This window comes from Vanacampus margaritifer, chromosome 15 (genome assembly GCF_051991255.1).
Source record: "Vanacampus margaritifer isolate UIUO_Vmar chromosome 15, RoL_Vmar_1.0, whole genome shotgun sequence".
Taxonomy (NCBI): domain Eukaryota; kingdom Metazoa; phylum Chordata; class Actinopteri; order Syngnathiformes; family Syngnathidae; genus Vanacampus; species Vanacampus margaritifer.
The window spans coordinates 16,725,967-16,739,129 of NC_135446.1; the positions used below are offsets into that span (position 1 = coordinate 16,725,967).

At 44.5% G+C, this 13,163-nt stretch overlaps 1 protein-coding gene across 4 annotated transcripts in view; it reads right to left on the reverse strand.

Moving 5' to 3' along the window:
- The window catches only part of nrxn2b (neurexin 2b), a 363,379-nt gene that overhangs the window by 12,791 nt on the left and 337,425 nt on the right, over positions 1–13,163 (reverse strand). For 3 of the 4 annotated variants that reach the window (XM_077544145.1, XM_077544146.1, XM_077544147.1), the window contains 2 exons: positions 12,696–12,867; positions 6,051–6,140 (listed from right to left, as the gene is read on the reverse strand). In XM_077544145.1, coding sequence (XP_077400271.1) covers positions 6,051–6,140; positions 12,696–12,867 — 262 coding nt within the window. The remainder of the gene's footprint in view (positions 1–6,050; positions 6,141–12,695; positions 12,868–13,163) is intronic. The other variant, XM_077544148.1, reaches the window with a different exon arrangement.

The window sequence follows — 13,163 nt, forward strand, 5'->3', positions numbered from 1 at the left end:
AAAAATATTAGGATGTATACATGTTAATTTATGTAAATACTGTATATTTATGTATACAGACGCTCCCCTACTTACGAACATTCGAGTTACGAACAACGGTACATACGAACATTTCTGCGCGTACAGTATGTCGAAAAATGTTTGGAAAGAGATGCTGCTGTAAGTTCGATTTTGTATTGCGCGTAGTGCTTCTTTCCGCCGCTAATACCGACGCTTGGCGCTGTGAGAGCTCATTGGAGGCTCAGCAACGTGTCGAGGAGGAGGAGGAGGAGGAAGAAACGCCGGTCCCCGTGAAGGAGGAAATAACTTTTGAAGCCGATTCCAGCGACGACGAAGAATCTCTCATGATATAAAATCCTCCTCCATCATCTCCTTAAGCATCGAGTACATCTTCCAAAAGTAAGTTAAACTTCATTTTATTTATCTTATTACGTGCATGTACATACTGTGTGTGTGTCTCTCGCTCTCTCTCTCTAACATACGTAGTACAGTACAGTACTGTACGTATTCTCTCCATTTTATTAAGTTTTTTTCAGTACAAACCAATGCAGGTTACTTGTACAAGCCTTAAACATACTTATATAAACCTTCAACATACATGTCAACCCTAATTTGGTCCCACCTGTATTACAAACCCATAAAATCCTTATTTTCCCATAAAAATCCTTATGTCAGTTTTATCAATACTAAAGCTGTTTCATGCAATAACATTAATCTTACCTTACTTTCTTTCTTATATGAAGACATTGACAGTATCTTGTTCCAAATGACATTTTATTGCACAAAGAAAAAACAGATTTCTAAATATCACAGGGACGGTTGACTTTTTTGTTGCTTCACATTTCTCTCGTGCAACTTTGATTTCAAATGTTCTTTGACATCGTAAATGCCAGATGCCGCAACCTTAATGTCCCGTGAACAAAGCGAACATGATGCATACTCTTCTCCAAGTTTTGACGGACCAATTACCTTAAATAAATCCGTCCATTCCGAACGAAAACGTCCGGTGTATCTTGTTTTTTTGGCCGGCCTGTCCCCCCCATTTTCTCAACCACTGCGAACGACTCGCAATTTTCGCGCTAACACAAATTTCTTAACTGCGCATGTCAGGAAACTGTTAGAAGTCTCGCGCGATAGACGAGATTTTGTTGTTTAAATCGAGCTTATGCACACGTGTAGCACGTAGCCGACAGTAAATACTAAATAAATTTAAAAAGGGTAAGCAATATATACTAATATTATTATTTTCATGAAAACAGTTAAATCCGTATTCATTTCCAAATACGCCCGTATGCTTTTGCAACACTTAAAAATCCGTAAGAAATACGGACAAACCTTATGGGTTGACATGTATGCTTCAATATACTTATATAGGCTTTAAACATAAATTATAATACAAAATATAGCACTGAAGCAACTTTACGAACAAATTCACCTTACGAACGATCGTCCGGAACGTAACTCGTTCGTAAGGTGGGGAGCGTCTGTATACTACATCACATTGCATGCCATATTCTTGAAGTACTGTATTTGACTGCATCCGTTTGAAATATTGGTAATACAGTGGCACTCCCATGACTCAATGTAACGTTGCTCGAGTGTGCGTGCATGTTTTGCTCTTCTCCATTACGCTCCCAATTAGTCAAATGCGTAATCAAGTACTACAAACTGGGAAGAAAATAATTCACACTCGGCTTATTTCCAAATGTCCAAAAATGCGTCACAACCTGTCGCTCCGTCTGGGCTTTTTCTATGCATACCTGCGATTTCCTACTGCGTGCCCGTTCTTGGAACGCACCTTGAGCCCACTGCAGGAGTGATTGTTACTTTTTCTTCTGCTTTTCCGCGAAAAACATTTGCTCTTGTTACAAAGCGTCATGTCGGTTGGCTTGCTGTGGCTGTCGGCCATGTAAAAAAAAAAAAAAAAAGCTCCATATGACACGTTGCGCGTCATACTTCTCAACGAAGGAGTGGACGGTCAGCAGCGCTTCAGTGTTCAGTGCGTGAAGCCAACTTCCTGCGCCGTCTCGCAGGCAAGCTGAAAAGAGGCGTGCCGTTGACTTAAGGCGTTTTTCCGCATATGGGTAGACAGGCGGCCATGCATGTTTTTGACGCCAAAACATTTAGGGGCGGTACTGGTACGGGTATCCCGTGCAACACTAACCCAAATAGAGGACAAACTAACCTCCCGTACCCTGAAGCCAAGCGTATATCAAGGAAATGACGACTTCTTTCAGACGAAAGGGTGACAGGACGCATGAGGGAGGACATTGTAAACGGAAAGTCCTGCTTTCCCCTCTTTATGTCTCAAATCCCGAATGCAGCCTCCGAAGCGTGTCGGAATAATGACATACTTAACCTTGGGGAAATGGCAGGATTGCTTTGTGTTGAAGCAGACCACACAGGCATATATTGTGAAGGATTTTTACATTCAGCTGTCCGCAATATTTGGCACACGGGTGCAGAATACAAGAGCTGCATCAGATAATAATGCTCAATCTCAGATAAGAGGAATTAGTGTGCCAGGCCAAGGGGGCTGACTCGCTTTGCTAATGCATGGATAGCTTTTTCAGAGGGTGTCGAATACCGGCTGCGGATGTACGCTCCGTACTTTAACCCTCCACGATCTGGCATGAGGGATTATTTGTGGGAGGTTGGAGCGAGGGATTGATGCTCTAAATGGTTGGTGTTGCGCGTCACTTCCTCCTTCCTTACCATATAACAGCAAGGAGATTTTCACTCTTTAAAGTTGGCCCCATACTTAATGGCTTTGTGTTTACTAGTAACGCTGCAGCCTGAAGGGTTCCATATAAACAAATGTGAACTTCCTCCTTAGATGAAAAAAATCAGTCAGAAGAGAGTACAACGGAGGCGGGGTGGAGTTCTGACACAACCCATTACGAAGTGTTCCCAAGTTATTCCCAAAGCGCAACACTCTGGTAATTAAGAGTGTGTGTTTTTTTTTTAACTCCACAAAAGTGGGGCGGATTTCGTGGTCGAGCACCGTGGATAAATTGTGTCTGACAACGGAGACAAGTGGCTAAACACAGCATGAAGTTAAGATTGAAAGCCCCTGCGAGGTGGCGGCCGGTCCCCGAAGGAGGGGACCGAGGGTGCTGCGGATGAGATGACCAATCGCATAAAGTCCCCCCCCGGGAGAGGAACGATTGAATCCGATGTAATCTTATTTGATCGACATACCCCGACGTCTGCCGGACGGCCAACGCTGTCGGGAGAGCGTCATAGAAGAGACAATGCTGGTTGGTTCAAGAAATGGACTTTGAACGCAAAAAGAATGGAATTGTAATGGAAAACGTTAGTGTAACTTGTGTTCCTTGGCCCTCAACACTCAATTCAGGGATGTGATTTGACCAAAGTGAAATTATCTGAAAATTTAGCCGGGGGTCTGGGGGCCGCTGGCACCCAGCTAGGCTAGCTAGCGAGTACTTTAAGTACTTTCAATGCACTCACATGACAAAGAAATAGACAAAATAACAGCATAAATTTACAATGTATATTGAACTATCCCATATAAAATGGCAGTTTTAGTCAACTCAAAATCAGTCACATTCAAAAACATTGGACTGCCTTTGCTTTTAAAAACTATCACTGAGAATATCATCATATCTAACTCATGTGATTACTAAGTTAACACATAAATAATGTTGAAGAGTTCAAATTTCATGAACAAATAATTGTATCATGACCAAATGAAAAGTAACTCATATTAGAGCATACCACAAATGTCTTTGTTATAGCAGAAGATGTTATCTGTCGGAGTCATGTGCATACACAATGAACTACAAAAAAAAAAAAAAAAAAAAAATTTTTGGGGGGGGGGGAGATAAAAAAAGCGGAATTCCGCGAATTAGCGGAAAAATCACATCCCTGTCAATTGGAAGGAAGACGCGAGACCCCCCTCGATGTTCTACCAAAGTGCTGCCATGCTGTTTCCTCCCATGCTGTTTTATTGGCTGTCTTCTTACTATGTTTATTCTTCCAGCCCATTTACACGAGGGCAGGTATAAAATCTGTGCCTGAAATCCCCTCTGGGCAGATACTGACATACTGCCAGTCACTATTTTTACTCTGTTGTCTGACCTATTTGCAAAAACCTTTAAGTCATTTTGTCTGCTTTTGATTTATTTTAGGTTTTCACTGTATCAGGTGTTTTTTCCCGCCCCAAACAAATGATGTCATGGCATCGTCTCAAAGCACTTCTATGTCATCCCGACGCTGCTTACCACACTTGCTTTCATTTGGCTTTCATATACTGTACACGCAATTCCTAAAAGAATGCCAATTATTTGCTATTATTGTAATTTTCTACTCAAGGGAAAACGATACCGGGAGCGGAGCTGCGATTGTCTGAGAGGATCTGAGGAGGAAATGTAGAGGGCAGATAAGGATGACTGATCCATCACCGCGCTACAGAGAGATGCAAAGAAGAGAGGACTGAAAGTTTCAGACGGAACTTTGGAGGCTCTGATTTGTTCCCTTCATTACTTCCCCGCAATGGCTGCCGCTTTGGATTTAGTCAGCTGGCAGGGAATAGGAAGGAGATGCTCACTGCGATCTGGATCAGGCTCGACAGGGATGAGATTGGGAAGATGTGCGACTCGGGTCGCTGTTCAGTGGGCCGAGCGGGATTGGGTCTTTTTTTTCCTAATGTGGGGCTAATGGTTTTGGGCACCCGGGGTCAAAAGGTTGAGGCACTGATATAATGACAACAAAGCCAGGTGGTACCAAAACCTGGACCATTTGGGAATGATCCAAGCTCTTTACCAGCATCATTCAAAAGAATCCAAACAATGATACACAAAACATGCTCCATTTTCTCAGTGTTGAAAACAATAAATGTTAAAGGGACAGGAGTTGAAAAGTCGCCGTCGAATTCGGAGCTGCTTTTGTTTTAACCCTCTGAGTCTTCGCACGGGAGGATGATTAAAGAGAAGTGCGTCGCCACTTGAAGGTGTTCATCTTTAGAGTCAGTTAGAACTTTGTTAGCTTTTTCTCGAGCAATCGCTGTAGCTCGTCCAATGAGGTTTATAAGAATTTATAATAAGGTTAAAACTGAGGGCTTTCAGGGCAAAGGTGTCAAATCGTTCCTACTTGTCATTGGAGACGCCCTCAGTGGTTAGTGTGTTAGGTGGTTAGATTCTGCTCGAGACTTTAATAACCCTTTGAGCGCGGACGTAGCCCCCCCCCCCCCCCTTACTCCCGCGATCGTATACAATCAAGTTCACAAATAAGCGAACACCTCTACCAATAGGCATGTCATGCTAAATAAAGGGGGGGGGGGGGGGGCGATGATTCATTTAGTCCTCACGTAATCCCAACGCATCCTCTTGAAGATGAAAGGGAATAATGCATGCGCATTTGGTGGCACGCACAAATCATTCGGGAAGTGGGCGGCTCATCTCTTATTGATCCGCCGTTTCGCTCGACTTTCATCTCCCGGGCCACCTCTGATTGGGATTTGTGTCGGAAGCAGTCAGAGCGGAGGTGACGCGGGGCGACAAAGAACCGCTTTTGTTTCTGTGAAATAAACATGCGGGCCTTCATCTTGTTTGCTCGACGCACGAAGCTTATGATTCTGGTTCGAGCACCTTCGTTGTGGTGGTGGGCGGGCGGGACGTTCGGCACTCAAAGGGTTAAACGAGCATCACTTTGGACAGTCCCTTTAACTTTTAGTGACTTTCTCGTGTTATTTCCCCCCTAATAATATATTGATAGTCACATTCATCCAACAAAAGACACAGGAATAACACAAAAAGTTTTTTTTTGTAAGGGGAAGGTGGGGTTATGTCAGGTTATTTGGGGGTTAGTTCTCTGAAGAGATGCAGTCCAAGTTTAAGGATTTGCTCACCTGGGCGCTAACAGAGAAACTTGAAATCCCGATTGCATCACTTTGGAAGACTTTAAAAACTTGACTCATTGGTTAGATATGAGTAGGGGAGGGGGCGGAGCTCCAGGTCACATGGTTCTGCATCTCTTCCAGAGCAGCGGTTAGCGGTAGATCATTAGTGGAGTTAAAGTGATTTTATTACCTTTGTCGAGTAGCCACTCGTCAACTACCCGACCGAGGCGGTATGGGATTCTTTGTCTAGCAATAGCCAGGCGCTCATTATCAAAGTTCCCTTTAAGAAATTTGGAGAAAAATTAAGAGAGGTTACAAATAATCATAATAAGACAAAGGAAATCTGGAAGTTAAAAGGTTAGAGGTTAGAAGGGCAACATGGCAAATGTTTAGCATAAAAGTTATGTGCGTTAAAGGTTTTAGTTAGGACATCAAGAGCTTGAGGTTTTGGGGCTGCTTTGTTTGCTTGGTTAGTAACACTCTAGTTACCATGTATTTATATGCTTTTAACTCACGAAGACCTAAGACAGTTTTATAAAGGATTTAGACAGATTGCATTTATAGAAGTGCCCCCACACAGTATTAAACCTGTCCCACATTTAGTACACTTAAATGCATTTGCAGTCACGTAAATAAAGCCAAGCAATCATTAGGATAGCAGGATAATTGCACTCAGTGAATAAAACTGCAAATTAAACAGTTCACATTCAGCAATAAAACATCTTTCATGGTTGTTTCAAGGAAGACATTTTGTTAGTTCAATACCTTGCGGTCACTCACTCGCCCCCCGTTTTAGAAATGAACTGAGAGCGCACGACAATTAGCATCTCTCAAACAAGTTTCGCTCCTAAAGCGCAAACTTCTCCGACAGTTCACTCACGTATGCGGCGACCGGGTCAGAGGTGGGCGTTGCTGTAAATAATTAAGAATTGTGCGAATGCAAATCGAACCCTTCAAATGCTCACATTTCAATTACTAAATCAGACCCGTTTTCTTATTACATATGCACTGAGTGCATCTTCCACTGAAAACTGCTGCGCTGCCGCAGTGATCCAAAGTAGGCTGCTTCACCATTCTGCACTTCCCGCTTCCGCTCCCCAGGGGGCTCTCTATCTCCGCCAGCACAATCCGACAGGAAGCCCGTCCGAGCTCACACACATTGAGAAAGAGGAGCAGAGAAGAATGAAGCTCGGATGGATTGAAGAAAGGTGGAGGCACACGCGAATGGCCGGAAGACACAGAAAGTGATACGGAGCCCTGGAAATCGTTCAGTGTGTTGCTGTGTCCTGTTGACATATAATGGTCACTTCCAGTTCCCATTTGGGCAGCAAACTAATTGGGCATGAATTAATTGCGCCTCCTGTTGGTTTCTGACAAATAGCGGAAAAAAGTCCGACCTCAGTTTTGTTGAACAGTTGCAATTAGGAACTTGTCTCGACAGGATACTGGATACTAAAATCTGCCTTATCAGTGCGGATGCATTTCTTCACAGAGGCTTAAGTCCTAGAATCGTCCTCTTCCCAGCTGAAGTGCACTTTTCGAAATCCACGTTGCCTTCTTCTGGGGGATCTTTTCTCTTTCAATTGTGTCCTTGTCCTCGCCAAAGAATCTGTCCTTTTAGTCTTTTCTCATGGAGACGAGGGTGTTTTGATCTCAGGATGAGTCATGAACCATCGCCTAAGTCAGGGTTAGGAATACAGACGCTCCCCTACTTACGAACATTCGAGTTACGAACAACGGTACATACGAACATGTCTGTGCGCATGTCAAAAAATGTTCGGAAAGAGATGTTGTAAGTTAGATTTTGTATTGCGCACCTTTTTCCGAGTACTGTAGTGCTTCTTTCCGCCGCTAATACCGACGCTTGGCGCTGTGAGAGCTCACCCAGCATTGGAGGCTCAGCAACGTGTCGAGGAGGAGGAGGAAGAAGAAACGCCTGTCGCTCATAGATAAAGCCATCGCACTCTTCGAGCAGCAAGACCCAAATATTGAACGTTGCACAAAGGTTGCAAATCAATTGAATGATGCCATACAGTGCTACCGCATCATTTATGATGAAAAAAGAAGAAAACTGTGCAATCGTAGTTAGATCGCTTCTTTCGGCCAGTTTCTAGTAAATCCTCCAAGGAAGATACTCATCAACCCTCATCTTCTTCTCCGCGACCCTCAACTTCTTCCTACATTGAAGTTACGGAGGAGGAAGTAACTTTTGAAGCCCATTCCAGCGACGACGAAGAACCTCTCATGATATAGAATCCTCCTCTTCCTCCTCCTCCTCCTCCATCAAATCCTTAAGCATCGAGTACATCTTCCAAAAGTAAGTTAAACTTCATTTTATTTATCTTATTACGTACATGTACATACTGTGTGTGTCTCTCGCTCTCTCTCTCTAACATACGTAGTACAGTACTGTACGTATTCTCTTTAAACATAAATTATAATACAAAATATAGCACTGAAGCAACTTACGAACAAATTCACCTTACGAACGATCGCTCGGAACGTAACTCGTTCGTAAGTTGGAGAGCGTCTGTAGGTGCATGTGTTTACGGAATTTTTGAGATCTCGCCAACACAAGTCCTGCTGTCATATCCGTTTTAGGAGCCAGAGCAGAAACTCAAACCCTCCCAATCTCCCTTATGCTGGTCGCCCGGAGCAATAGCAGGATTTACCGCCGTGATGGGCCCATATCCCAGATGCGGATGCTGGGGGGCAGGGCAAGGGCATGCTGATTGACTGGCACCTATGGGAGGCACAAAGCAAGGTGGAGGACAGGAAAGAGACTTTTCCCACAAGGCGGAAATTGCTTTTCTGGGATCAGGAAAATGGGTTTGCCAGGTGGCGCTCTAACAGCTAACTGTAGAGCAAATCCAGTGGAGCCTTGATAGTTCAAATCATTTCCCCAATGAAATGCCACCACTATAGAAGGTATCAAAAAAAAAACTAAAATTACAATGATTCAACCAAGGATTGAGAAGCGTAGTAAAGCAAACTTCCTCCTCATTCCATAATCTAACAATGATTTCAGCCTTTATGCACCCCCTTAAAAAAGATCCCAGTGCACATCCACGGATGTGCTGAGGCTCTCCAAGGCTGTATATCATGTAGCTCTGCAGGCTGCCAGGTGTCCTTGTGCAGGACACCCACATCGGAAATCCATCAAGAAGGGCGGAGATTACATTGTAGACGATTGGCCGGCAGCCATCCGGCTCTCTCCTTGGCTGTCACAGCAGCCTCTCTCTCCTTGTCAGGCCGGCCCTCCTTGCCTTCAAGATTTTGGTAACTTTAGATGGATCGCTTTCATCCTCCACTACAGGAATAGAGCAGAGGCTCCGGCGCTTTGCGTCTCTGCATGAAGAAGTCAAATCGTGCAAACAAACTAAATGATTCTGAAGCACAGGAAATTTGGCTTTCAGGGCTCAAAATGGATGAAAAGGTTCCAGGCAAGGCGCTGTTTTGCACAGTGTAAACACTGCGCCCATTCCGGCTCCGCCGGTGCATGCCTTCAACACACACGTCTTCTTAACGACATGCTCATCTTTCATCCGTGCCGCCGCTCTGAAGCCTGCGGGGAGTTTGATTTTTCTTTTCTTCAACGGGATCCTTGCCACCTTTAATCTCGCCCTCCTGCGGTGGGCACCCCTGCGACTCGTCTAATTTGACCCAAAGCTATCGTTTCCCAGTCCGTCGCGTTCCCTCCCCGTCCTCAACGCCACCTTCCAGTCTCTGTGTCTCCATCATCCATGGGCCACAGGCCAGTAATTGGATAAATCTTTCAAGTGTGTAAGAGACCATCAGAACAAGTTGCGAGAAAACCAAATAAATAACCTTCTGAATTCTGACCCTTTGCCCAAAATACACACACTATCTTTTTAATGTTTTTTTTCCATGCATGGTTGGAGAGGGTTCACCAAGATACCTCTTAATGAACTCTTCAGATATTTGGATTAGTCCCTTGAAGACATTTTGGACAAATGCATGCTTCCTCCCGAAGTTTGTGGGGAAAGCTTTTTTCCCCAGTGACCCATAAAGAAATGCTTGCTTGAATTTGTTGTGCAAGGATCTGTTGAACGGACCAAAAAACAAAGCGGAAGCAACCAGCTCCATATTTTTCATCCTAGTACTTTGCGTCCAAACTGTGTCCCTGCAGCATCACCCTGTTGTTTTTACCATTTAATTTGCACTGCTGAGTAGTGCTTTTACAGGAAGTATGTCCCCAGGGTTGCCTGCACCTCCCCTTATAAGGTCAATGGACATAATGGAAAAAAAAAAAACAGCAGAGAATGGGAGAGTGCATAAAACAAAAACTTCCAAATGATTAGAGGATGACCAACTTCTTCTCCACAAAGCTGCAAACTGCACATTTCAGCATGGAAATGAAGTAGTAAAGATTGTGTAGGGGGAGGGGTGACACCAAGACTCTGCTTCTGTCACTTTGGGTTTGCAGGAAGTTAAAAAAGAAAAAGAGGTTGTGAAGGAGCCACCAATGACACCTGACACGCTGGATTAACTGGCCAGCTGCTCCTGTGACACTTTTTCCCCGCTTTCTGGCTACACACACACACACACACACTTTGCCACAGATAAATGTTGACACACATCATGTCGTGCGGGGCCATCAGGAGATGTGTGGCTATGCCCTTAAAAGTGCTTGAAGTGTAGAGGCTATGTTGGCTGTCATCCTCCTTTCTGTCGCTCCAAATCATGGCCTCGGAGCAATCTTCAAAATATTTTTGATTAAAGTGCAGGTTACAGTGAGTGGCAGGGGAAAAAAAAAAAGACCGTGTCAGCGTCTTTCTTGTGAAGGATAACAGGTGTACCTTTTTCCCTCTGGGAGCTTGTACAACTCTTAGGATGTGGTCTGCGAAAGGAAAAGGATCCCAAAAGTGACTTCCTGAGAGCACAACGCATTCGGCTGGGCTCACGACTGCCTCGGCATCCCAATGCGGGAGCCTTCCGCAGGTCAGAATAGCCCAGAGGGACGGCAAATTCACCACAACTTTTGTTTAGATTGATGGGAACAGTCATTCCTCATGGCGGCATCTTGCACTCAATCTGGCAACATGGACATTTTGATTCAGGCGTTCCACAAGGACCAAAAATTACTCTGATCAAGATGGAGGAAATCAAATAGTCATGCATGTGTTCCCAAAAGTGTCGACTTTGAATGTTTTGTTCCACTTAGAGAATCAAATGATCTGATGTGGGTTACAGGAACTTGTTTCATTCGCTCTCCGTCGCCACGCATTTCCTGTCTTGGCGAGGGAGATGAGCCTTCATCCGTCGCTCGTCTTCCTCCGCCCCATCGCACCTCAGCCCCCCGGTGTGAGGTGTTTGCTCCCTCAATGCTGCTTCTCAAGCAACAGTCTGAAAATAGATTGGAGTGTGAATGAGAGAAGCACCCCGCCCCTTTCCAATCCTCCTTTTTCTATTTTGTTTCCTTGCATCTTCCAAAAGCTCCAGGCGGGCTGCGGCCTCCTTATGCGGGCAAAAGACTCATCTTGCCAACCAACAAACAACTAAAAGCACAATTTTTGATCAGCAGAGGAACACGGAGAGTAGAATCTGACAACAACAACCAAAAGTAACTTGCTCAAGGACACTTGGACAAGGTAACGAGCCAGAGATCTAACCCACAACCTCTGGGTTGGGAGACGACCACTTTACTACTGAGCCATGCCACCCCCCAACATGACTGCTCTCTCGCCAATGCTAACAGGCCTTTTAGCCATCCGCTGATATTTTTTTTGTGGCAGGCTATAGATTCCATTAGTAAAAACAACCGAGAAGAGTGAGCTGTCTCCGTCTTCTGTCGGGCCGCTCAACGCTGATGGATGAGCGAGTCTCCACACTTTTGTCAATGTCAAAACAAAGGCTAAAAATACAGGATTGCTGGTGTGATGGAGAATTTCACATCAATGCATTATAACTCAAAATCTACATGACTAATTGCACTGCATTATGAAAAGTAGGGCTAATTCCTTACATAGAGCCAGAATCTGATACATGGTGGTCAAAATATCCAGGTCACTTGAACAATAAGGTTGATCATAACGCCAAATGTTTCCATACAGTGAAGATCTGCCGAGTGACCTTCCCCCTCTTGTTTTGGATTTGATTAATTCGATTATTGACAGGATACTAGGAGGATCCCGCCCACTTTACAGGTGAACAAGACGGGAGCGCACAATGTCTTCCTTTAAACAAGCATGCCAAGCAGCGGTAAACACAATTGTGAGAGAAATGCGGCATGCACCCAAAATAGCCTTGCAAGCGAGGCCTAAATAGAATAGCACTGCTCGTAGTGACTCATCATGGATGTGAAATGATCTGCTTTCATCTTTCGGAACCAGCGTGTTCTAAAAGCATCAAGTGCACTTCCTCTGTATACCTCTCCAGGTGCACCAAATGGTGGGCACACATGCACGTGTCGCCGATCTAGGTTCAGCTCTGAATTTCAAGAGAGCCAGGAGCTAACTACAGAGCAATATAGCATCAGCCAAAAATGGGATAGTGCTTGCCTCAGGAGTGCTGCTTGCTTCTCTTTAAAGTTATGATGCAAGCATGACCTGGATACGAACATCTCACGAGCACATCTCAGCAGCATAATCAACTGATTTCTCCTGGTCAGTTCAGAAATGTAACGAGGGGGGAGAATAACAATAAAAGGCTTTGAAGAATAATCTGTCATCTAATTTGTCGGAGTCTAAGGGGGTGAACTATTAAATTAAGCTCCACCATTTCTCTCTCCATTGTGTTTCTTACAAAGTAAAAGAATCCTCTTCATGTGTAATCTTTTATAAGGTCCCCCCCGCATGATGGGTTATGTCCCTACCTGAGGGGAAGCGCTCAATGACTGGCTGGTTGTCCACCTGTAGCGTGGCGTTACCACCACTGCGCGTGAAGCGCACCACGTGGTACTTGCCGTCGCTCACCATCACCGCACTCTCCTCAATGGAGATGTCGTCCGTTCCCACGTTGAAGATCACGCCGATCCTTCCTCTCTCCTGCGGATAGAGAAGGACAGGGGAACGTGTTGAGAAGGAGAAAGAACCAACAATTGTCAACCTAAACCGGGTGATTGCCAATGCCATGGGAAATTATACAATCTGGCAATTTATTATTATATTATATTATTAGTATGGGATTTTTTTTTAATGGGCTTTAGGTGAACTGATGAATACACACACGCTCGCACGCACGCACGCACGCACGCACACACACACACACACACACACACACACACACGCACATACACATACTCACCCAAATACAAAAAAAAGGGTATATATATATATATATA